At 42.2% G+C, this 24,860-nt stretch overlaps 1 protein-coding gene across 8 annotated transcripts in view; it reads left to right on the top strand.

Moving 5' to 3' along the window:
- The window catches only part of RMDN2 (regulator of microtubule dynamics 2), a 252,019-nt gene that overhangs the window by 114,281 nt on the left and 112,878 nt on the right, over positions 1 to 24,860 (top strand). For all 8 annotated transcript variants that reach the window (XM_029593795.1, XM_029593793.1, XM_029593796.1 and 5 more), the window contains one exon: positions 16,268 to 16,463. In XM_029593795.1, the coding sequence (XP_029449655.1) occupies positions 16,268 to 16,463 (196 nt within the window). The remainder of the gene's footprint in view (positions 1 to 16,267; positions 16,464 to 24,860) is intronic.

The raw sequence follows: 24,860 nt of genomic DNA, 5'->3' as shown, positions 1-24,860 counted from the left end.
CGTTAAATTTCATCTGCCATTTGGAAGCCCAATCTTTCAGACTTGCAAGGTCCACCTGCAGTTTATCACAATCCGCTTGAGATCTAACTACTCTGCATAATTTTGTGTCATCTGCAAATTTGATCACTTCACTCATTGTACCCTTTTCCAGATCATTTATAAATATATTAAAAAGTACCAGTCCAAGTATGGAAGCCTGAAGCACGCCACTGTAAGCCTTATTCCACTGTGAAGGCAGACCATTTAATCCTACTCTCTGTTTCCTGTCTTTTAACCAGCTTGCAATCCAGAAAAGGACATCGCCTCCTATCCCATGACTTTTTAGTTTTCTTAGAAGCCTCTCATGTGGGACTTTGGCGAACACCTTCTGCAAATCCAAATACACCACGTTTACTAGTTCATCTTTGTCCATATATTTATTCACCCCTTTAAAAGAATGTAGGAGATTTGTGAGCCAACACTTCCCTTGGGTAAATCCATGCTGGCTGTGTCCCATTAAACCATGTATATCTAAACGTTTTGTGATTTTATTCTTTATAACAGTTTCCATGATTTTTCCCAGCACTGAAGTCAGACTCACCAGTCTATAATTTCCCAAATCACCCCTGGAGCCCTTTTTAAATATCGGGGCTACATTGGTGATCTTCCAGTTTTCAGGTACAATGAATGATTTTAATGATAAGTAATAAATTAATTGAAATAGGTATGAAATTTCATTTTTTAGTTCTTTCAGAACCATGGGGTATATGCCATCTGGTCCAGGTGATTTACTACTCTTCAGTTTGTCAGTCTGGCCTACCACATCTTCCAGGTTCACTGTGATTTGGTTCAATTCATCTAAATCATCACCCTTGAAAACTGTCTCTGGAACAGGTATCTCCCCAATATCCTCATCAGTAAACACCGAAGCAAAGAAATTGTTCAATCTTTCCATGGTGGCCTTATCTTCCCTAAGTGCCCCTTTATCGGTCCAACTGACTCCCTCACAGACTTTCTGCTACGGATATGTTTTGATTGTGAATTTTTGCCTCTGTGGCCAACTTCTTTTCAAATTCTATCTTAGCCTTTCTTATCAATGTCTTACGTTTAACTTGCCAATGCTTATGCTTAATCCTATTTTCTTCGGATGGATTCTTCTTCCAATTTTTGAATGAAGATCTTTTGGCTAAAATATCCTCTTTCACCTCACTTTTTAGACATGCTGGTAGTCATATGACCTACCTTCCACCTTTCTTAATGCAAGGAATACATACACACAGTTAATGCGACTCCAACTTTGCTCTATGCTTCAACAGCAAGAGGAAATGTGAGAAAAAGGATCTGCATTCACAAATAAGCATGGGAGTAGCTTGCTTGTTACAACGGTTACTACCCCAAACCAGATTAGCCTGATACTTCACTTTCAATGCATATCCAAGCAGCTCTCTGCTTCAGTGGCAGGGGGAATGAAGAAAAGAGGATTTATATTCAGACAACCAACAAAGACTATATTGCACAGGCTGGGCAAACAAATAAGCGTGGGAGTAGCTTGCTTATTGTAGCGATTACTACTCCTAACCAATTAGGCTTGATACTTCACATTGATGCAGCTCCAGCACTGCTCTCTACCTCAATTGTTGGGGGTGGAAGGAAATTAGAACCAAAAAGTTACCAAAAAGGGCCCTGACCTCACCAGTCAGAGAGATAAGTATGAGAAAAATAAGTATGAAAGCTTGCTAGGCAGACTGGATGGGCCATTTGGTCTTCTGCTGCCATCATTTCTATGTTTCTATGACTGTGCTTCTAGGATGGTATTTTTTAACAATGTCCATGCCTCTTGCATACTTTTTACCTTTGTAGTTACACCTTTCCGTTATTATTTTTTTTAAATCTATGTTTGTGCACACAAGATTTTCTTGGGGTACAAGATGGCGGCGTAGAGGGAGCATTGAGCATTTGCTGCTTTTGAAGCTTTTTCTTCCTGATTAAATTGCTGCCATGCCGGCTAAAAGGAAGGGGAAGGTTAGGATTTTCCTCTCTGAATCCTTACCTCCCCTAACGCAGCTTGACATCCAACGCTTTATGACCCAGCCGGAATCAGAGGGAGCTGTGAACCCAATGCGAGTCCCTGTGGAGGAGAGTGGGGATCTCTGATGGAGGAGGCGTCTCTCAGTCCTGACCTTCACCCGCCTCTGGCACAGCGTGACCCCAGCAGAGACACAGCTCAATCGCAGACCGATGATACGTGGGAGCGACTGAGCAGGAGGGGGCATCTCTCTACATCGCGCTGAAGGCCGGAAGCTCCCCTTCTGCTGGAGCGGAGTTCAACTTTGGCGATGGAGGTGGTCTGGCTGGCTGTCCAGGGGAGCCTCTGAGGAGAAGGAGGAAGCTGAAGCTCTCATGAATAGAAGCCAAGGATTAACATCACCCAGTGCGCAGGGTGAGTCTTCGCAATTACCTTCAAGGCCCAAGGCGGTTACCCTAGAGGCAATATGGGATTTGGTGGCAGGATTCGGGACTTCTCTGAGTAGATTAGAAAATAAGGAGGACTCTCTAGCATATAATTTTCAATAGAAAATTCTGGGCGTCCAAGAACAGACAAGTGTTATTACAAATAGGGTTATGGAGGCTGAAAATAAAATTCAGTCTGTCCAAGCCCTTAATACCACTATCATTAAAGATCAAATGGCCTGCTCCAGACGTCTGGAAGTATTAGAGAATAATATTAGACATTTAAATTTGAGGATTTTGAATTTTCCTAAAATGGCGGGAGAAATACCTTACACCACTCTGAAGAGATTTCTGATAGAAGCGCTCGGATTTCCTGAAGATAATATGCCTTCAATAAATTCATGTCATTTCCTAAATAAGAGGGCTCTTTTTACAGGAACTGCTGCTGTTTTTATTCCCCGCAAATTTGACCAGTTTTTTAGAAAATTCAAATACGGATATATTGGACAGAAATACTTTGCTTGTATCTTTTATTACTGTCTAAGATGTGAATAATGTTATGAGGTCTTTTTTCAGGAAATTTCCTGTAATGTATTGTGGTCAGTTAGTAAGAATTTTCCCTGATTTGGCCCAGGTGACACAGATCAGGAGGAAAGAATTTCTGTCCTTTAGACAAAATGTAATTTCTTTAGGTTTTTCTTTTACCTTACGATACCCATGCGAATGTATTTTAAAGAGGGGTGATGAGTCCTTCATATTTTTTCAGCCTGATCAAATACATCATTTGTAGAAGCTCGTAAACTGACCACCTCTTCCCCAATAGCCTAAATGGGGAGAGGTCTTATATTACAATATGTACTGGTGTAATCTATGTTATTGCCCTAAATATTAGGTGAATTTCCTGATTTTTCTCCTCTATATTTTCTTTATCCTCTCCTCTGGTTTTCTTTTTCTATTTTTCTGAAACACAAATTGGATAAAATCTAAATATTTCATTTTTTATTAATGGAAAATGGTAAATGTAATGACATATATGATTTATCTAATTGTGACAACTGAATATTTTTTCCAATTTGTAAACTGAAAATGATAAAGAATTTTAAAAAAAATCTATTTTTGTTATTTTATCAAAGTTTTCCTTTTGAAAGTTTAGTGCTAGAGCCGTGGATTTAATTACTGTCCCCCTTCCAGTCATTAATTTAAATTTGATCATATTATGATCACTGTTGCCAAGTGGTCCCTCCACCATTACCTCTCTCATCAAATCCTGCACTCCACTGAGAATTAGATCTAAAATTGCTCCCTCTCTTGTTGGTTCCTGAACCAATTGCTTCATAAAACTGTCATTTACTCCATTCAGGAACTTTATCTCTCTAACATGCACAGATGTTTCACTTACCCAGTCAATATTGGTATAATTGAAATCTCCCATTATTACTACACTACCAATTTGGTTAGCTTCCCTAATTTCTGTTAGCATTTCACTGTCTGTCTCACCATCTTGGCCAGGTGGATTGTAGTATACTCCTGTCACTATACTCTTCCCCAGCACACAAGGCATTTCTACCCATAAAGATTAAATTGTGCATTTAGGGGTAGATTTTTAAAAACGGCGCATTCGCGTACTTTTGTTCGCGCTCCAGGCACAAACAAAAGTACGCTGGATTTTAGTAGATACGCGCGTAGCCGCTAAAATCCAGGATCGGCGCCCGCAAGGCTGCTGATTTTGGGCAGCCGGCGCGCGCCAAGCCGCGCAGCCTGCCTCCGTTCCCTCCGAGGCCGCTCCGAAATCGGAGCGGCTTCAGAGGGAACTCTCTTTCGCCCTCCCCTCACCTTTCCCTCCCTTCCTCTACCTAACCCCCCCCCCCCCCCCCCGGCCCTATCTAAACCCCCCCCCTACCTTTGTCTGGGGATTTACGCCTCCCGGAGGGAGAAGTAAATCCCCGCGCGCCAGCAGGGCGCTGGCGCGCCGAGACACAACCCGGGGGCGGTTCCGGAGGGCGCAGCCATGCCCCCGGACCGCCCCGGGCCAAAACCACGCCCCCGGGCCCGCCCCCGAAATGCCACGCCCCACCCCCAAAACGCTGCGTCGGTCGGCCCCGCCCCTGACACGCCCCCGACAAAAAACCCCGGGACTTACATGAGTCCCGGGGCTCTGCGCGCGCCAGCAGGCCTATGGAAAATAGGCGCGCCGGCGCGCAAGGCCCTGCTTGCGTAAATCTGGGCGGATTTACGCGAGCAGGGCTTTTAAAATCCGCCCCTTAGTCTCATGCAGGATCTTTTATCTTGTTGGACTCTATGCTATCCCGGACATAAAGCACCACCCCGCCACTAAGATGCTCCTTTCTGTCATTGCGATATAATTTGTACCCTGGTATAGCACTATCCCATTAGTTATCTTCTTTCCACCATGTCTCTGAGATGCCAATTAAGTCTGTCATCATTCACTGCTATACACTCTAATTCTCCCATCTTACTTCTTAGACTTCTAGCATTAGCATATAAACATTTCAAAGTGTGTTTTTTGTTTGTATTAACATTCCGCTTTTCAGTTGACAAGGATAAATTGGAATCTTTTAGCTCAGGTGAGTTTTTAGTTATAGGTACTTGGACTACTTTTCTTATTATTGGAACCTCTTTATTGGGATGCCCTAACTCTAATGCTTCATTAGTTTCCTTCGAAGATACCTCCCTCTGAACCATGCACTACTGAGCGACTGTTGGCTTTCCTCTTTGATTTAGTTTAAAAGCTACTCTATCTCTTTTTTTTTTAAAGGTTAGCGCCAGCAGCCTGGTTCTACCCTGTTTAAGATGGAACCTATCCCTTCGGAAAAGACTCCCCCTTCCCCAAAAGGTTCCCCAGTTCCTTACAAAACTGAATCCCTCTTCCTTGCATGATCGTCTCATCCACGCTTTGAGACACCGGAGCTCTGCCTGTCTCTTGGGACCTGCGTGTGGAACAGGGAGCATTTTGGAGAATGCTACCCTGGAGGTTCTGGATTTCGGCTTTCTACCTAAGCCTAAAATTGGCTTCTAGAGTCTCCCTCCCATATTTTCCTATGTCATTGTGCCCACATGTACCACGACAGCCAGCTCTTCTCCAGCACTATCTAGGTGATGTGTAAGGTCCTCCACCTTCGCACCAGGTAGGCTTGTTACCAGGTGATCCTCACACCCACCAGCCACCCAACTGCTAGATTCCTAATCGAATCACCAACCATGATGGCTGACCTAACCCCTCCTTCCTGGGCAGTAGCTCTGGGAGACATATCCTCAGTGTGAGAGGACAATTCATCACCTGGAGAGCAGGTCCTTGCTACAGGATCATTTCCTGCTGCACCTGGTTGATGCTTTCTAATCATGAGACCTTTCTCCTCCAAGGCAGCACCAGGGCTACTAGACTGGAGTTAGGACTTGGCTACTATGTCCCTGTCATCTATTTACCTCTCTGTTTGCCTCAGCTTCTCCAGGTCTACCACGCTAGCCTCCAGAGATCGGACTCTGAGAGACAGGAGCTTTTTGCATCGGATGCACACATACAATTTCTCATCAGCGGGTAAAAAAGATCATACGTGTGACACTCAATGGAAAGGACTGGGAGGCCCCCTCTTGCTACTGGACTACTGCCTTCATCTTAAATTTGTTCAGTTCTAGTTAAGTTTTAGGTTGCTAGGGGAGTAGGACTGCATACAGTTAGGGCCCTTTAAATGTAATAGTCACTATATGTCTGCTAGTGACCTACAAGGGAGTGATTAAACTCTTGATAAGGTGTGTGGATTTTCTGAATTTAAGTTAAAAGACTGATTATTTTTTTTATTTTTTAGTGTGAAAGTGTCACCTGCCTATAAATTAAATAACTTTAAAGGTTCTTGTTCTGAAGTATTTCCAGAGAGAGGGACTAGCTTACTTCCTCCCATTGCCATAGATCTCCCAATAGCTTCTCCAGATCTCTGATCCATCACTTGGAGTGGTAGGGATATCCCCCCCTCCTTTTCCAGCACTGCAGCCTTTTTCCCATGGACATCCTCTAATGGGCTCACCCCTATAAATGCAGTCCGTAATACTGGTGAGCCAAAGCCATTGGTTTCTGCAGTGCTCATTGGTGGTGCAGGAGTTGTTGGTACCCCGGGACTAAGACTAACATCTCCCGACAAGGGGGATAATTGCTCAAAATTCCCCATTGTAATGGGACACTACGGGGTCATATTAACTGTAGGTGTGTAAAATCCAGTTAAAGTAGTTTGTATAGGACCCGGCCTTGCAGGGGTAGAGGCGTCCTGCCTGACTTTGCCTTTTCTTTTTGTATGAGGCATAAATGTTCACGTAATAAGCAATATAACCCTTTAATGGATTTAATGGACTTCTGTCATTAACATCAAGGTATTTTGAGGCAGGAGGGGGGTTCTCAGTCCGAAACCAAAAATTCGTGGCAGCCTTCCAGCCTTCGCCGGCCTAAGCCGGACCAAGCCGCGCGGCCGACGACGGCGGTGTGCCGTCCGCTGCTCAATATGTAGGAGCGGACGCTCCGCTGACGTCACTCCGGCCTTGTTCTGGGTCCCGAGGGTCGGGTCCTCCCTGCTGTTCCGGGGCTTCGACCCGTGATGTCCTGGGTCTTCGGGAATGGCGGCAGACCTGGAAGCCCCTCTCACCTCCAGCTCAGGCTCCCGCACAAGTACTTCATCAATCTAAAGGGGCATGTGCATAAGCTACCTTGCACAAGTTGTGCCCTGCTTGGAACAGGTCTAACTTTGTATGAGGCAATATGTGCATGTACTCAGCCAATTACACAAGGATTTTCAAAGTGAACGTATATGCCTAAGTTTACTTTGAAATATGTGGTAAAGACTGCATAAATCACTTTGAAAATTACCCCTTAATGTAGGATTTTAGATCAGCCTCTACACAGAAATATGTAATGGATTGTCAGTGTCATCACAAAGTGCTTGGTCCTCATTATCCCTTTCCTGATATACAGAATTTCTCTCCTGATGTTATGAACATCTGGAACTTGGTAAAGGAGGCACAGTGAGCATGCTGTCGGACTAAATTAAGGGAAGGAAGCAAAAAATTCTTGCTCGTACTTCAATCACTAACACTACCTCATTTAAATATACTGAAACCACTTGTATGACCAATCACTTAGGCATTGACGGAAAAAGAGAACAATTAATTTAAACAAAATTACACATTTTTCATTCTTAGTGAAAAAAATATGCACATAATTAGAAGGAAGTTAAAGAGAATGTTAGGAAGGAGTTTGGGAGTCCTACCGAATGACGGTATATAAAACTCAACAAATATATAAATAAATAAATATATGCAGAATCCAAATACCGGACAATGAAAAGTCCCATCTCCCTTGCACACTTTACCTCACCCCCATTCTTTTTAGCAGCACTGAGCATGAGGATGGGACAATCCCTTCACAAAATTCCTTGAAAGGATGGGGCATAGGATACTCCTGTGCCTCACCCAGTATGAACATCCTCAGCCTTCAGTAGTCTACCCACAACACCTTGTGACAGATGGACATGTTACAGATTGGACAGCGACAATATGGTCCCTCCTCTGCCCTTTGTCGCGGAAGAACAGCCGACAGCCAAGAGGTCATGTTTAAATGGGGGGTTTTCTATGAATTTTTATATTTTGCGTATTTCTTGTGTGTATTGTTACTTTTTGAATGCCTTCTGATGAGCAGTGCTGTATATGGCAGAAAGGATCTGACTGGAGGACCTTTCTCCCTGTACTCCAAATATCTTTTCTTTTTTTTTTTTTTTTCAGGCTGTCTCTTTCTCTTGTCAAATTCCTCCTGAAACCCTGCTTTTATGACAGGTGGCCTGTGGAAATGTTATAGTCTGTTGAAACTTTTGTTAGATGCAGGTAATTGGCTTTTTTGTTTTAAATCTATAAAAGGACTAAAGGGGTCTATGTTCGCCCCAGAATGTGCATGTCCACACTCGTATGTGGATCCAAAAAAACTCCCTTTCCTGACAGATTACTTCTTTCTACCCTGACATGCCCTGAAAGTTTGGTGTGGATAGGACACCAGAGTTAATCAGGGATACATACACATTCGCACACTCGCACACCTTCCTTTTTTCCCTCTATGGAAAGTAGACTACAAAGGTAACAAAGAGAAAATCTGCTCGAGACAAAATTTGACAGAGCTGATGGGAAGCAAATTTATATTTTATTCAGTGCTGATACACTTATCTTTTTATTTAGTCATAACACTAGTTACATACCAATAAGAATCTTTTGTCACAAACTTGCTTCTCAGATACAGTGCATGTCCTTATATGAGCTCACAATAACTAGCTTGTTCCCTCACCTCCACTTCCCCAAGTATATATCTGTTACATTCACCCCCTTTCCCTTGCCACAAATAATTCTAACTTGACTGGAGCCTTGGATAACTCATTCTTCCCCTCTGCTGTCAGCTGAATCCCAGATCTTGGGAGCACAGTGACTTGATGTGCTGGGGCACTTCAGACCCTCCCCTTCAGACAACAGACCAGAGAAGAGCCCTCTACTACAGGCAGCAAGTAGGGTGGAGGTTTGGACAGGATGTGGTGGGCTTGGAATATGGAGCTGACTGCTGCTTCTTTGCTCTCTTGATAGCTCCAGTCTCACACATTCTCCCCTCCTCCTCCTCCTGTCCTCCACTGCTGCTGATGGCAGATAGAGTGGAGGAGTAGAGAAGGAAAGAGCAGCGAAAAGCTCCAGCCCCTCCCTTCTGTTTTTGCAGGAGCAAGCAGTGCTGTGAGGTCAGGCGGGGAGGAGCTGGAGCAGGAAGCAGAATGGCTCTTCTCTGCTTAGTTCTATTGCTTGTGTTTCCTTGCTTCAGTTACTCTCCTCCTGTCCTCTGCAGTGCTGCTCTTGCCATGTGGCCAGGAGGGCAAGAGCCGCAGGTTGACCACCTGTGTCTCCATGACTATGTAGACAATGCACAGGAGCTGAATTAGCATGTTTAAAACTTGTGAGCAATAGAGCCATTGTCAAGGCTTAATGTGAAACATTGACGATTGGTGCTACGCCTCCCACATCTCTGAAACTTGTGCTAATTCACTTCTTTTGAGTTTCCATTTCCCTAGCATATGCTCACTTCTTTTCTTTGTATGATTGCATAGAACAATATATTCATTTTTTCATATATTTGTATTTATAAGTGACCATTAATATTTTCCCCTTCCACTGAGGCAGCTGTCACTTCTCTGGGTTCCTATTCAGTGAACATGTCATGAATAAACAGCACCATAAAGCTATGTTGATATAAGCAGTCAGTGGTGTTTCTTATTATATGAGTGTCATCTGTGTATGTTGAAGCTGTGAAAGGTTCTAGCAACCAAATGTGTGCCAAGTGATCCTCTTACATAATGAGAGGCACTATTAACTGCCATATTTTACTAAGGAGCACCTATAAATGTAGTATTGGTTGGAAGTTTAGCATAAACAGTTATTTTTTCTTTTTAGAAGTGTCCCAGAAAATGGTTCTCCCATGCTCTGCAGTGGAATGGTCAAGCTCATGCTGCTCTGCTTGCACCAAAACTGTATGGAAAATATAGCTATTGGATAGGTCAGCAAATTGAATAATTTGATTGATTAAATACCTCCTGATGCATGATGAATCAGATTGGCATAAAATGCAATACGGTGATTAATGAAAAGAAGTAGAAGCTGGGGGCTAATTCTAGAGTGTGGAACCCAAACTGTTTGACTAATGGTATTATATCAAGAGAGCAAGAAGATAAGAACTGCACACTTGAGTGACAATGCTGTCAATTGTGATGGAGTGTGCAGTGTGGTGATTTGGAACTAGAGTCTGTTCCGAAGACAGTTGTGATAAACTGATTGCAGTAGCACATTCTACATCATATTGGTTATGGTGGAGGCTAGCGATAAGCCAGATTTTTACTCTATATGCAAAAGAAATTTTTTTGAATATGTGCGGCATGTAAAAAAAACCCTGAGGAACTGTTGTCCACCTTATGGTGATTTGGCGACTAATGGTAGATGATTATAACAGCAAAGAATCATCATTGTCAGTGATTCTGAGTAGTTTGGATTACTATATGATTTTGTATGATACCATTAGTCAGATTAACAGTTTGGGTGCCTTTCTTTGGAATTAGCCCCAGCTTCTATTTCTTTTCGTTGAGCTGTTTCGCTGGAGGCTTTGTGCTTTTTCTTGTTTGTAATTGTACACTGATGAATGCCATTGACTATGCATTGAAGCTTGACATGAGTGAATCCAGTTGAGATCTTCTGTATGGCAAAGAAGCATATCAAGATTAAATCAGTATCTGAAGTGTGGGAAAAACTGTGCTGCATTTCAACAGATTTAACCTAACATGATTGTTCTTTAGAAAATTGGAAATGGTCAGCCAATAAAAATTATCCCCTCATTTGTGATCTTATCAAGTAATAGGAATACGTTTGGAAAACTGAAATTTTTCAGTGCACAATTTGGTTGGTAGGGCAACAGTTCTCAATAATGTTGTTTCATAGACAACAAGTGCTTAAACAACCTACAAAAAAAGAATTCATTAAAGATGTTTGTTTTAACACAATCCCAAAGAATGACCTCTGTCCAGAGAGCAGGCTTTAATACATCCACACTCATTAAAATCAGTCTGGTTCAGATGTATTTTTCACATGGTGGTTTTTATTGCACCGTTCATTTTACTCTTGGCCTAGGGCATCTGAAAGATCATCTTAGCAACTTATGCAGGCAGAGAGGTAACCATGGCAGAATGAGAGGGAGGGTTGGGGGTGAAAAGAGGGAAGAATGTTTTCGATTCCTATATTTATTCCCTTATTAAATAATCAAACGCGCAAGAATTAGAAATGAATCCCCGTACAAATGCTTGTGAGAATGTAGATTAGCAAAAAATAAGATGACACTTTTTTATTGGACGAACACTATTACATTTCTTGATCAGTTTTCGGAGTTCTGTTCCCTTCGTCTGCTCAAAGCAATTTGACCTTGGTGAAAAAGAAACTTATTAAGTAGTCCAATTAAAAGGTGTCATCATTTTATTTATTTATTTTTCTTGGTTGACCTTTATTTCCACCGCATCAGGAGGGGAACCACCACCCACTCCCGAATAACTTTTGTGTTTAGAGTCCTATTTATAGAAGATTTTCTGGACATGTCAGAGATCCAAGGGAATCCTGAGGGGTTTTTTTTGTTTTTTTTGTTTCGATCCACGTAGGTGCATGTGCATATATGTTGCAGAAGGTAGGCTCTATGGAATTTTTTGTGATTTCAGTCTCTGTATTTTCTGTTAGAGTTGCTCATGCAACTTTTTTACCCAATGATATATTTAGGGGGTAATTTAGTAACAATTTGCATAAGAAAGTTGGCAAAAATGTGCACATTTTTTATACCAGTTTTCAAAACAGACTTGCGCACATACATTCACTCTAAAATTTTGTCCCACCAGAAGTTTGCATAAGTCATAACCCCTCCCCCAGCCCCATCCCTGGGAATGATAAACTTACACACATACTGGATGTGCACCCACAAGTTTACCCACGTATCAGGCAAGAGATTTTAGAACCGGGCATTTCTGCAGGCAAGCATAGTTTTACCTGCAGAAGTGGGTTTGAAAATTACTCTGTGTTTGTGCATCGGCTTGCTATAGAATTTTGTGCTCTATTAGGCTAATTTACCTTCTCAATTAAACTTTATTTTTGAATTTGGTGTTATGAATATAAGGAATAGTATTTTGGACTATTTGAACTATGCGTCCATAGGAAACGGTTAGCGCAGTAACTGACCAAGCCAGCTAACTTCAAAACGTCAAATTTTCCTAATTAGAGTACCAAGCACAGAATTTCAACTGAGAATGTTACTTTCTGAAATCCATACCAAGGACTTTATTCCATAAAATGAAGAAGTTTGCTACGATATGTGCACAGGAATAAACCTCTACAAAGTCAGAATAAGAGGATACTGCTCTCAGGTCAGGGTAGTATTATCAACAAAACTCCCAGTGTCATTCTGAAATGTTGGTTCATGCTCCTGTGTACTTCATCAAAACAAAATCCACCATGTAGACAAAAATATTCAAAAAGTGTCCTTGAGTGTAATATGAGGATGTACAAAGATTCAGTCTAAGCATACAATAATCAAAAGATCCACAAAATAGTCCCAACACATGCCATGCTTTGGCAGTCTCATGGGAATTTTCCATAGTGGAACAAAAGTAAAAAGTAAGCACAGAAAAAATACTCCCATTAGTACACATATGGGAGGTGGCGTTCTTGTATTGCGTGTGTAACAACTGGTTAGCGCGATTGCAGCCAGAACATGGGAAAAGAAGGCAATAAAAATTCTGACAAAGTTTTCAGTCAGAATATTCAAATAATTTAAGTATCCAAGTGTAAACTATAAAATAGCTCATTCTGTTTGGTGGTTTGTCTCCTGATACTGGGTCACAGACAAACAAATGGATGGGCATGGTCTCTGCCAAAGGCATTCTTGTTTTACTTCGTACAAGAATTCATCAGAATAGATGTGAGATGATAAAAATTAATATGTAAGATCTAATTGAACAGCATTATGCTTGTAAATATTGTTATGGTGTCAACTCATGAGATGAAATAGTTTCCAATCACATACCCATCACTGGTAAAATTGCTATAGATACTTTTCTTAATAGCAAAATATGCTTTCATAAACAGTCTATCTAAACATATATTCAATCATTAACAATCTAATGTTTATTGTGGTAGTATCTGTTGGCTATACTTAGATATTTATCCTTAACATCATCCCACCTCACTCTGTGCATCTCTCCATTGTGTATTCAAACATTTGAATAGCCAAGTGGACATGCTGATCTCTAGTCTGCCCATCCATATCACATATTCAGCTCTACAATCACTAGCACTCCCTTAGAGATACCCTGTGCTTGTTCCATGCTTTCTTGAATTCAGATACTGTCCTTGTCTCCATCACCTCCACTGGGAGACTATTCCATGCATCCACCACCCTCTCTGTAAAGAAATATCTTATGTTACCCTTGAGTCTACCCCCTTTTACCTTCATCCTATGACCCCTAGCTCCAGAGCATCCTTTCCATTGTAAGAAGCCCCCCTCCTGTGTATTAACACCTTGGAGGTATTTTTATTCTCTCTCTAATATCTCCCCTATCTTGCCATTCCTCTAAAATATACATGTTTAGATGTTAGTCTGTCTCCATATGCTTAAGAGCAAAGACCACTGACTATTTTAGTAGCCACTGTCCGGACCAACTCCATTTGGTTGATATCCTTTTGAAGATGCAGTCTCCAGGTCTGTACACAGTATTCCAAATGAGGCTCACCAGGAGTATTATCGCCTCTGTTTTTCTTCTGATAAATTTAGGCAGGTAAGTCTATCTGTAGTGGAGAGCAAGGCTAAAGTTATCTGGGTACATTTACTTGGATAACTTTAAAACCTCCCCAGCTATAGTAAGAGCATAAGTGGGTAAATTAAACTCCAAAAAATACCTTCTTTACAGGCCAGCAGTAACCCAATTACCCTTCCCCTACCCCCAAGTTAACAAAATAAATGCTGAGACTTCAGTGGCCAGATCTCCTTCTGTCTTGCTTACAAAAGTGGGGCACCACCCCTAGCCCGCCTCATCGAACTCCCAAGTCTTCCATTATCCCCATGGGAGGAAAAGCACTTACCTCCTGTCCATAAAGAAAAAGTGTTATGCTCGAGGGACCTTCCAGGTCACCGGCAAATCCCTCTTGGACCCTATACCTTTAAAAATGTTGGGAGAGGGGACCGGATGCCACACAAATACACACACCTCCCTCTCTCCCACCAGAATCCACAATCATGTGGCTGTAACACCCTCTTACCCCCCCCCCCCCCAATGAAAACCATTGACAAAAACTGCCTCCATCAACTCTTCCCAGAAGTCGTACCTGAAAAAGGAGCGAAAACCTAGCTGGGGAATGCTGGCGTCATACTCCTGGCTAAGCGTCGTGTACAGGATTAGCGTTGCTGTTAGAGCAGTGGTAGATGTTGGGAGGGTTGTAAGCATGTATTCTCCCAGCGTTTAGCATTGTTCTGGCAGCTGAACAGATAATAGGGATGTGAATCGTGTGCCCGATCGTCTTAACGATCGGGTTCGGCTAAAGGGAGAAAAAAATCTGATCGGTGGTGATGTGAATCGGAATCTGTTCCGAATCACATCATTAATTTTTTTTTTGTGAGGCCCGACCCTTTAAAATTGACCCCTTACCTTCCCCCATCCTCCCGAACTCCCCAAAACTTTTTACGAGTACCTGGTGGTCCAGTGGGGGCGTGGGGACCGATCTCCCGCTCTTGGGCCATCGGCGCCATTTTGGCTGCCACTCAAAAATGGCGCCGATGGCCCGATAAAAAACAAAAACCCACCCGACCCTTTAAAAATGACCCCTTAGCTTCCCCCACCCTCCCGAGCCCCCCAAAACATTTTAAAATTACCTGGTGTTCTAGTGGTGGTCCCGGGAGCGATCTCCCGTTCTCGGGCCGTCGGCTGCCACTCATAAAGATGGTGCCGATGGCCCTTTGCCCTTACCATGTGACAGGGTATCCGTGCCATTGGCCGGCCCCTGTCACATGGTAGGAGCACTGGATGGCTGGCGCCATCCAGAGGGTGGGGGAAGCTAAGGGGTCATTTTTAAAGGGTCGGGTGGGTTGTTTTTTTTTATCGGGCCATCGGCCCTCCCACTCACTTAAGGTGAGAGGGATGGGATGTTCTCTGCCATGTGTGGTTGTGGATTGTGGAGGGAGGGAGGGGAAATGCATGGATGTCTGGCCCCACCCCCCAACATTTTTAAAGGCGTCGCACAAGAAGGAATGCCAGCAGGCTGGTGGCTCCCCCAACAACACTTCCCAGAGTAGAGTTAAGTGCTTCTCCGCTGCAGGAGTAATGGAGGATTCTGTGTTGTTCGGGATGTGAGGGTGGTAGCCTCACAGGTACCACCCTCAAACCCTGAAGGGCGGATCAAGCCAAGTCCTACCATTTTTTTTCTTAACTTTGCAGGTAAGGCGAAATCAGGCATCTACTAGCCTTCAAGGTTATTTCCCCTCCCCCTCCCCAAATATTTTAATGATAGGTTACAAATTTTAACTAATAGATCAGAAATTTCATTTTTTAGTTCCTTTAGTACCCTAGGATGCATACCATCTGGTCCAGGTGATTTCCTACTCTTTAGTTTGTCAATCTGGCCTACTACATCTTCCCCGTTCACAGTGATTTGGTTCATTTCGTCTGACTCATCACCCTTGAAAACCATCTCTGGAACTGGTATCTCCCCAACATCCTCATTAGTAGACACGGAAGCAAAGAATTCATTTAGTCTTTCTGCAATGGCCTTATCTGCCCTAAGAGCCGCTTTAACCCCTCAGTCATCTAATGATCCAACTGACTCCCTCACAACTTGGTTGACGGAATGTGTTTTCTATTAAGGCTGTTGCCATATTTTTTTGTACCCTGTAAGAAGAGCCCAAGAGGTTTCACTGATTTTTCTTTTCCTGGTCATTAATGGATTATTTAAAACAGATTGGGTGGGCCAAATGTTCCTTCTCTACTGAGATCCACATCTACTGTTTGCTATACAAACTATCCAGAATGTGTTAATCTTTCAGTAAGTCATATTCTTGGAAAGAATGAAGCAGGGCTATCTGAAACATTAAGACAGCAGCACTCGACTTTGGCATTGAAACATCAGAATTTATGTGAATTGAACAGAGTTAATATACTTCACAGCTGTGCACCATGTGATGTAGAACTTTCATAATCTTTGTCATTGTTTTTATTCTGGTAAAATACTTTTTCTTTCATTGCAGATATATGACAGCTCATACTGAACCAGAAATAGAATCAGACGATGAAAAGAAACAAATTAATCTCCCTACAGATAACTCAATACCACGCCCTGAAGCTGTGCCGCTTCATCTTCTTCAGCAAGCCGATGGTTTGCATGATGGCTCAGAGCTCAGTAAACAGCAAGGTTTCAGATTAATGACCAAAACTGAAGAAAAGGTATCTAGTGCAAAAATTGCATACATCTTTTTGTAGCTTTGTTACCTAGTTTTTGTTCTATATTTCAATATCACTTTAATTTCTTTATTATCCTGCCACACCAGCCCAGATGTGTGGGTTATCTCCCCCCTACTAGCAGATGGAATCAGAGGGCTCACCTTTTTTCTGTGACATCATCATTGGTAGCCCATGGGGCAGCTCCAGTAAAAGCCAGTATTCCCTGTTTCTAGAAAGTGCAGCAGGAACTTGCACCTAGGCTTCGGCTTTTGCCTGGCATGATGGAGAGTTTTTGGGCAGTTCTATTTTTATCAGCATTTTGTGCATTATTGACAACAAACTGCGGGCCAGTCTTCTGGTACTACCCAGTTAAGCGAGCCCGGTGAAAGGCTCCCAGAGGGGGGAATAGAGCCTAGTGGTTGGGAGCTTGATTTTGGTTAAGGAGGAGCTTCTGTTGGAAGTTGTCTTTCCTCTCCTCCCCCCCCCCCCCACCCCCCTTTATTAAAGCTTTAAAAAAAAAAAAAAGTAGAGAAAGGTGAGGAAATCTGCCATTTCTGCTGAAGCAAGGAACTGGAGAAGAGTAAGTCTCCAGTGGACATGGGGAGCATATCTTTGTCAGTTTAGGAGCATGACCCACCCGCCATTAGTCTCCTTCATGTTTGTGAGCCTACAGTATTTCTGTGCAGCTTCTGACTTACGTTGTCATGGAGGCTGGTCAGTGTTGGAGTTCTTGTGAGCCAGCGCTTCTGCTGCAGTGCCGGCTCCTGCTCTCTTGTTTGCAGTGGTAACAGTGATTCTTCAGAGGAGCCTGCAAAAGCTGCCAAGTCCAGCAGCACAAGTTCGGCTGTGCTTGCGGTCAGGCACCTCAGATCCAGGCATGGCAGCAGTTGAGTCCGGCGCTGGGATCCGTTTTTATTTCCTCCTCAGAGATAGCCATTTTGGCAGGAATGACCACCATTTTATATATATCCCATGGGTCATTCTCACCCGTTTCTCTTCCCTAACTCAGGCTTTGTGTCCTGGGGGGGGGGGGGGGGGAGGAAGGGGCTTGTGGTGTCGTTCTCTGTAGGGGAAAGCTGTGCTGAAGCTATGCCAGGTCCCTGTCTTTTCTCTCGAGGAAATTTCTCCCCAGATTTTTTCTTTTTCTTTGGTATTTTACAACAGGTCTTTTGCATTTGCAGAGGCCTGGTGAAGGGGGGCCTACAATCACTATAGGTCAGGGTTCTGCCCTGGCCATTTCAGCCACTGGATGTGGGGAGGGGGGGGGCAATAAGAGCCTAATTATCTAAAATGGTGTTTGGAGCAGGGAACTCTGCAGGAGAGTACCCCCATATTTTGTAGAAAAATGTGGTTGTAGACAGTTGTCAGTCTGTAGATGAACGACAGGTGGCAAAGGGTGAGAATGTCTGTCTTCTGTCTATTTATTAAAAAAGAAATTCCCTTAGGACATCAGTTTCCAGGTTGTGGAGGTTCCAGTATGAGATCCTGTTCTGCAGGGAATCTGTAGGTTCTCTTTATTCAGAGGTGCAGGGTATGCTCCTAATGGAGTTGCAATTCACTGAGAAGTGTTCAAAACTGTCAAGGCTTCACCAAGCTGTACTCTTTGCCACCAGATGCCACACAATGCTGTGTGGGGGCAGAGCCTTCAAGTATCATCAGGATAGAAAGATTTTGGTTCTATTGAAACATGTCTTTTCAACCACGTCTTGATCAGTGTAGCTTGGGCACTTGCACTGGATATAGCATCTTCTTGAAAGGCAGGCGGTGTCTTAGCTGGAGTTGGGGGCTGCTTTCCTGGAGATCACCTTATTTTAGCTTATTGGTATGTCTTCTAGTTCTAGAACCCCTGTTGGTTGCATGGGAAGGCTATTGTGGCAGTGGCACTGGTCAGTGAATGCTTTCTCCAAAGCCTATCTAAGCAAGCTTATTTTCAACTTTTGTAAAGGACCTTAGGGAAGCAAACTGAGAGGAAAAAAAAACCTTAGGGAAGCAGTCAACTTCCCAATCATTTAGTTTCTGAAGAAGAAATCAGTCCTTTCAAGGAGCAATAAAGTCAAGAGGTGAATCATCTGATTCCACTGTGTCCAGCTGTTCCACTCAATGAAGGTCGGTGGTTCCTCTTCTTGGGGGTGCCTGTAGGCATTCACCTTCAGCAGTTATACCAGGTGTGATCACACACATCTTCATGACTGCACCCTAGTTTTTGCAACTTCAGTTCTCTATGCATCTATGGTCTCTCCATACATTTCGTCAGCTGTAAGGGTGGCTATTCTTACTACTCTTGAGTAACTTCCACAGTTGTAAGCAGTGGTTCCAGTTTCATGTGAAGCACAGTGACATGGTTAGCACTCCATTTAGTTCCCACAGACCCATTCTCAATTTGAAAAGGGTAGACAGAAATCTTTGCATTTTCCATTTCTCTATGGAAACCATCTGGTCCATATTGGTGACTGTGCAGCAAGGTGAGTTTCTATATTCTTTGAATCTCATATTCCCATCTGGGAAGATCATCATATGTTCCTTCACTTTTTGCATTCTGAAAAAGCACTTTCAGTTCAGGACACTCCCATTTCAGTCCTGCCATGTCTCCAAGAATCTTTCCAAGTTAATGGTAATGGTGGCAGTTTTTTATGAAAGGAATGAATTATGGTTTATCCATATTTTGGTGATTGCTTAACAGGATCAAGTCCCACCAGGAAGGCCTTTACACGGTGTCCAACAGACTTGGGCTGGATAATCAACTTTGCCAAAAGTAAGCTGTTTCTTCTCAGTCTCCAGAATGCCTTTGATCTCTCTTTGATGCTAAAGCAAGCCAAACTTATCTGACATGGGAAATAGTGGTCACAATTGTGAGTCAGAGAAATTTCTTGCTCAGAGGGCTCTCAGAGCATATGATTATCTGCAGCTCCTGGGCTTCATGGCAACCTCCATAGATTTGGTTCAGTGGGCCAAAGCCCATATGTATTCTTTTCAGTTTTTCCATCTGTCTTGATGGTCCCCTCAGACTCAGGACTATGAAGTTTCTCTTCATCTCCCAAGGTCAGGAAGTTAAACCACCTCGTGATGTTCGAAAATGCTGAACTTGATGAAGCAAAAGAGTCTAGAACCTCCTCAGTGGGTGCTTCTCAAAACATATGCAATATTGTTGGGGTGAGGAGCCACTACCAAGACCAGGATGCTCAGGGGCCTCTGGCCATAGGAGAGGAGGGTTCATGGTCCATCAACAGGCTGCAAACCAGGGCCTTTAGATTGGTTTTGTTGTATTTCCTCTTGGCAGTCTGGATTCTCTCTGACAATGCAACAGTAGTGTCTTATGTGAAGAGACAGGGAGGCACCCAGAGTCGAAGGGTCTCCAAAGAAATGAGTCTTATATTTTCAAATGGGTGGAGCAAAATCTGCTGCAATTTCCAAGACTCATATTGGAATGGGAAACATTCAATCAGCCTTTCTTTTCAGAGATGCGTTTGTTTCCAGAAAGTGGGAGCTCACTTGGGAGACCTTTTAGAAGATAGTGGATCCATGGGAAGCTCTACCAATGGTCCTAATATCAACTCACAAGAATGCCATTGCCTTTTGTTCTTCAGTTGTTACTGGAAGTATGGCTCCAAAGCAATAAGACATTCTGGTCCAGGCATGGCCAGAGGGAGAGCTGTTCTGTGTGTTTCCTCCCAGGCTCCTGAGAGGGAGAACTTGAGAAAGATAGTGAAACAGTTTTCATGGGTCATTCCAATGGCTCCAGATTGGTCAAGAAGTCCTTGTGAGACTACAGGTTGATTTTCCAATATAATTCCTAAGGGATTAAGGTTCCCTAAATCAAGGTCTGATTCTCATGGAGGGTCCAGCTTCATTTATCTTATAACCTGGCTCTTGAAATGTCAAGATTGGATAGTAAGGGATATTTCCTCTTGGTGACCTCTCCCTTTTGAAGGCCCATAAGGATGCCATTTCACTTGCTTATGTTTGAGTCTAGTATCTATTTGAAGCATGTTGCAGGGAGTGGTTTGTATTGCTGTGGTGATCAGATACTTCCAAGATTTTGGCCTTCTTTCAGAGAAGGTTGCATTCAGGTTTGATCCCAAATTTCTCTGAAGTTTCAAATAGCTACTATCTCCTGTAATAGAAGTAAAGTTCAAGGGATTTTGTCATTTTTCACCCATATTTTTCTCATTTTCTTCGTGGGCTGTAACATTTTTTACCTCCTTTCAAGTCCTTTGTTCCTCAGCGGGACTTTAATTTCATTCACAGAGCTTATTGGGTTCACTATACAAGCCTCTTAACCTTGCTTCTCTGTATAATTTATTGCTGAAGATGATTTTACTTGTGGCCATTTGTTCAGCTAGAGGTATTTCTGAATTACAAGCCTTGACTTCAAGAAATCCTTTTCTGGTCTTTTTACTGTTTCATAGACCAGTCCTTTTTACCTAAACTGGTTTCTGCTTACCTAAACCAGACACTATCTCTACTGGTGTTCAGGAGAAGGGAGTGTCATGGTAAAGAGAGGGCCCACTGGTTATTAGAAGTCCGAGATCTTCTTAGGTATTTAGCATTCTCTAATCCTATTTTTTTTTTTGGAAATCTGACAGATTGTTTTAATTGCAGGGCTTCATAAGGATGACACAGCTTCTAAAGCTTCTTTGGCTAGATGGTTTTAAAACAAAAAGAGAGAAAAATCAATTGATTCAGCTTATTTATTTAAAGATCATCAGTTTCTGGAGGTCCTTTGGGCACACTCGGAAAAAGCTCAAATTTATTCTTGGGTGGAGATTCCATTCTTGCCCTGGAGGACATTTGTAAGGCGGTCACTTTGCAGCTGGTGTCCTCAGGGCAACCTTAATGTCGTCCTCCTCAGCTTGATTGGACTTGGGTAGATCCCACTTGTCTGGACTGATGTAGCAGAAGGAAGGAGAAATTTAGTTTTACTTGATCGTTTCATTTCCTTGAATCCTGCTAATCCATTGCAGATGTATGAAAATTACCCAAGCTCAATTATTCTGGGAGGGAAGAAATTAGGATCGTCCTGAGAACACCAGCTCCAAAGACAGCATCCTCTTTTGCAATCACATCCAAACTAAAATGTTTCATGAAAGAAAATAAGGAAGTTGGATCTAGGCAGTCTTTGAAACACAGATTTTACAGAGATTGAGGCAACTGGATATTTCATTTCTTTTTTCTTCCTCTTCATTAATCCAAGAAAAGCTTAGAATGATGATTTCTTATGGAGGATGCTTTGTGTTTCAAATTATGTACATGTTGTTTAAGAATCAGTTGTTTTCTTTCACATCTTTGACATAAGAGTATTGGCATTTTTTCTGGAGCTGCACATAACTACCAGTGATGATGTCACAGAAAAAGGTGTCCTCTGCCCCCATCTGCTAGTTGGGGGAGAAATCCCACACTTCTGGACTGGTGTAGCAGGATTCAAGGAGAAGAAATTATTAGGAAATCTAAATTTCTCCATCCTGGCCATGGTTTTTATTTGCATCACTTTCTGATTTTTCCCAATTAAAATGTGGTATCCCCCAAGACTTGGTCCTGTCACCATTGCTGTTTAATATCATTATGCATCTTTTGGGATGGTTGATCTGACCTTTGGGGTTGATTAGTTACATTCACGCGAATGATATCCAGCTGGCAGTTTCTGTGGAGGAAATGGGAGGGATGCCAGGTATTGCACATTTGTTGGCAGTAATTCACTTGGTATATAATGAGGAAAAAATCAGAAATTGTAAGGGATATTTCCTCTCAGTATCATTTACCCAGTTGAAGGCCCATAAGAATGCCATTTCGCTTGCTTATGTTCAGGGCCCTTTGTTTTCAGTTTGTATTTTATTTTTCCGAGGAATTTCAAAAAAGTAATCAATGAAAAAAGACACCGCCACTAACTTTTCTCTGGTGCTACATCAAATTCATTTTCCACTGATTGTTTGCTTTTTGTTATAACATTGAAATTGTCAGGAAAAATAAAATAAAAACTGAAAATGAAGGTTCCTGCTTATGTCTGATTCTAGTGTTTCTTTCAGTTTCTTTTTCTATTTTTAGTTTCTGTTTCTATTTTTAGTTTCTGTTTCTATTTTTAGAGTTTCTGTCAGTTTCATATTTGTTTTCTCAGTTTCAATTGTAAAGCACTGTTGCTATCCTTCATGTTAATTGTGAACTGATGTGATGTTACTAAACAAATGTCGGTATAGAAAATCATGCAAATAAAAAAATAATAGTGTTTGTTTAAAGCATGCCACAGGGAGTGGTCTATATTACTATAGCTATTGAGTATTTCCAAAATGTTGTCCTTATTTCAGAGAGGGTTGCATTCAGGTTTGATCCCAGATTTTTCGGAAGTTTCAAATGGCAACTGTCTCCTGTTATAAAGAGGGTTTTGTCATTTTTCACCCAGACTTTTCTCGTTTCTCTTCTTCAACCTCCTTTTAGGTCCTTGGTTCCTCAATGGGACCTTAATAGGTCACCCTGATTTAGAATTTTCCCTTTTGAAGATAGCGTTGAGAGCTGATGTGGCACCTTTTTCAGGGATTGCTAAAAGTAGTGGAGTACATGTGGATTCTTTGTTTAATCTTGATTAGCATGTACAGTCATTGGCATAGCATGATTTTATTAAGCTTCTGATGGTCAGTAGGTTGCAGGCTTTTTTGGATGTATACATGCTGTTAAGATAGTGGTACATACAGTAGTCATTTCAATTTTGGACTACTGTGATAGCCTATAGGTGGGCCTGCCTGATAAGGTCACTCATAGGCTTCAGATGGTTCAGAATGTTACAGCCTGTGATTTTTTTTTGGGAGGTACATCACGTGAGAGCATCACTACTATTTTGCAGTCTGCATGAGCTCTCCCAATCAAGGCATGGGCTAACTTAAAAGTTTTGCAATTAGTCCATCGTGTGATGAGAGGTAATAAATTAATTGGTACAGACTGGGGCATGCCCTTTGATTTAATCCATCATCATTACTTGAGGTCTCATCTTTTTGAAAAGTGAGGAAAGCTTGGGTAAGAGCAAAGCTCTTTCTCTGCATTGGCTCCCTCGTCATGTAAAGCACTTCTGTCAGATTTGAGGTTGGGGATGGATGATGGTTGATATCAGAAAAATCTTGGATTTTTCCAGATTTTTAGACTGATGGATTGGAAGTGGGTTGATGAGAAGCATTGGCATTAGGAGTTAAGATGGGGTTGGAGGGAGAAGTAATGAATAACAGAGGGGTTTTTTGGATATTTGTCTGATGGAATAGGGATAGGAAAGAGGGTGGAGGCCAGGCAAGATTAGAAGGGGTGAACTGATAGGCAGATGTTGTTTTTTTTCCTCATCCTCTATTGTTGATATGTTTTATTATGTTTTAGTTTTTTTATATTCTGCCTTGGACAATCTGTTGGGAAACTGGGGAGATGGTAAATAAATTTGGTAAATCTATGTAAATAACTCTTTCTAAATATCTGACACAATTCACAGTTTCTACAACTAAAATAAGAATGTTTACCAATAGTAAGTACGATGGCAGAATCAAGTGGAGAAGCAACTCTAAACAGTGTCTAAGAAACATTTTGGAAAAATTGTTAAGATACTCTTGTAGGATGCTTGGAATCCATGCCACATGGCTGTTGTATCATTTCTAGGTCAGGTCTGATCCGTTCTATGATCAGAATTACTTTTTTAACTTCACAGCCACTGCTTCATGAAAATAGATCATGACATCTTCTAACAAAGATAGCCCTGTCATAGGATATCATGAGTAGGGAGTGCAGAGCCACTGCAAGCATAGGCATTGGCAAACCTTTGGTCATTCGCATTTGGGCCTCCCCCCTCCCTCCTAACATAACTACTAGTGGTAGTACCTCCAGCACATTGCTCCCTTCTTTGGTGGTATTGGCCCTGGTACAGCATCCCTCTGGACCTCACGCTGGCAGGATTTTGCCACTCCCAAACTCTTGGTGTTCTAGGTGACCATCTGGTTTGTCTATTGGAAGCACCAGTCCTAAGGGAGTTCAAAGCTTTGCCAAAATAATCTCTTCCACTAAGCAATGGCTGTAAGAATAAAAATATGACCTTACCTGGAACATTTTGCAAGTATGTCTTGAAAGTTATAGACCAGGGGCAAAAAAGGAACATCCCAACAATTCATGTTCACAAAGTAACTTACAGCATTTTAGACGTTCTTGCTTAAACTGCAAATATTTAAGCAAATTCTTAAACAGAACCAGCAGTTCATGTTAAACTTAGAAGGCTGCTAGTACAAAAAATGAAGCTATAAAAACATAAGGTGGTTTATTGATTTAATTCCATTAAAAGCTGTGACATCACAAGAATGATGATTTTATCAGGAATCATCAAACTGACTTTTGGCAAACTACAAAATACTGTATTAAATTATAAAATACTGTGGATGTCAGGGCAAT

The sequence above is a fragment of the Rhinatrema bivittatum genome, chromosome 3, assembly GCF_901001135.1.
Source record: "Rhinatrema bivittatum chromosome 3, aRhiBiv1.1, whole genome shotgun sequence".
Taxonomy (NCBI): domain Eukaryota; kingdom Metazoa; phylum Chordata; class Amphibia; order Gymnophiona; family Rhinatrematidae; genus Rhinatrema; species Rhinatrema bivittatum.
Note: the sequence above shows the minus strand (reverse complement) of the source record. Positions and strands in the feature narration are given on the sequence as shown.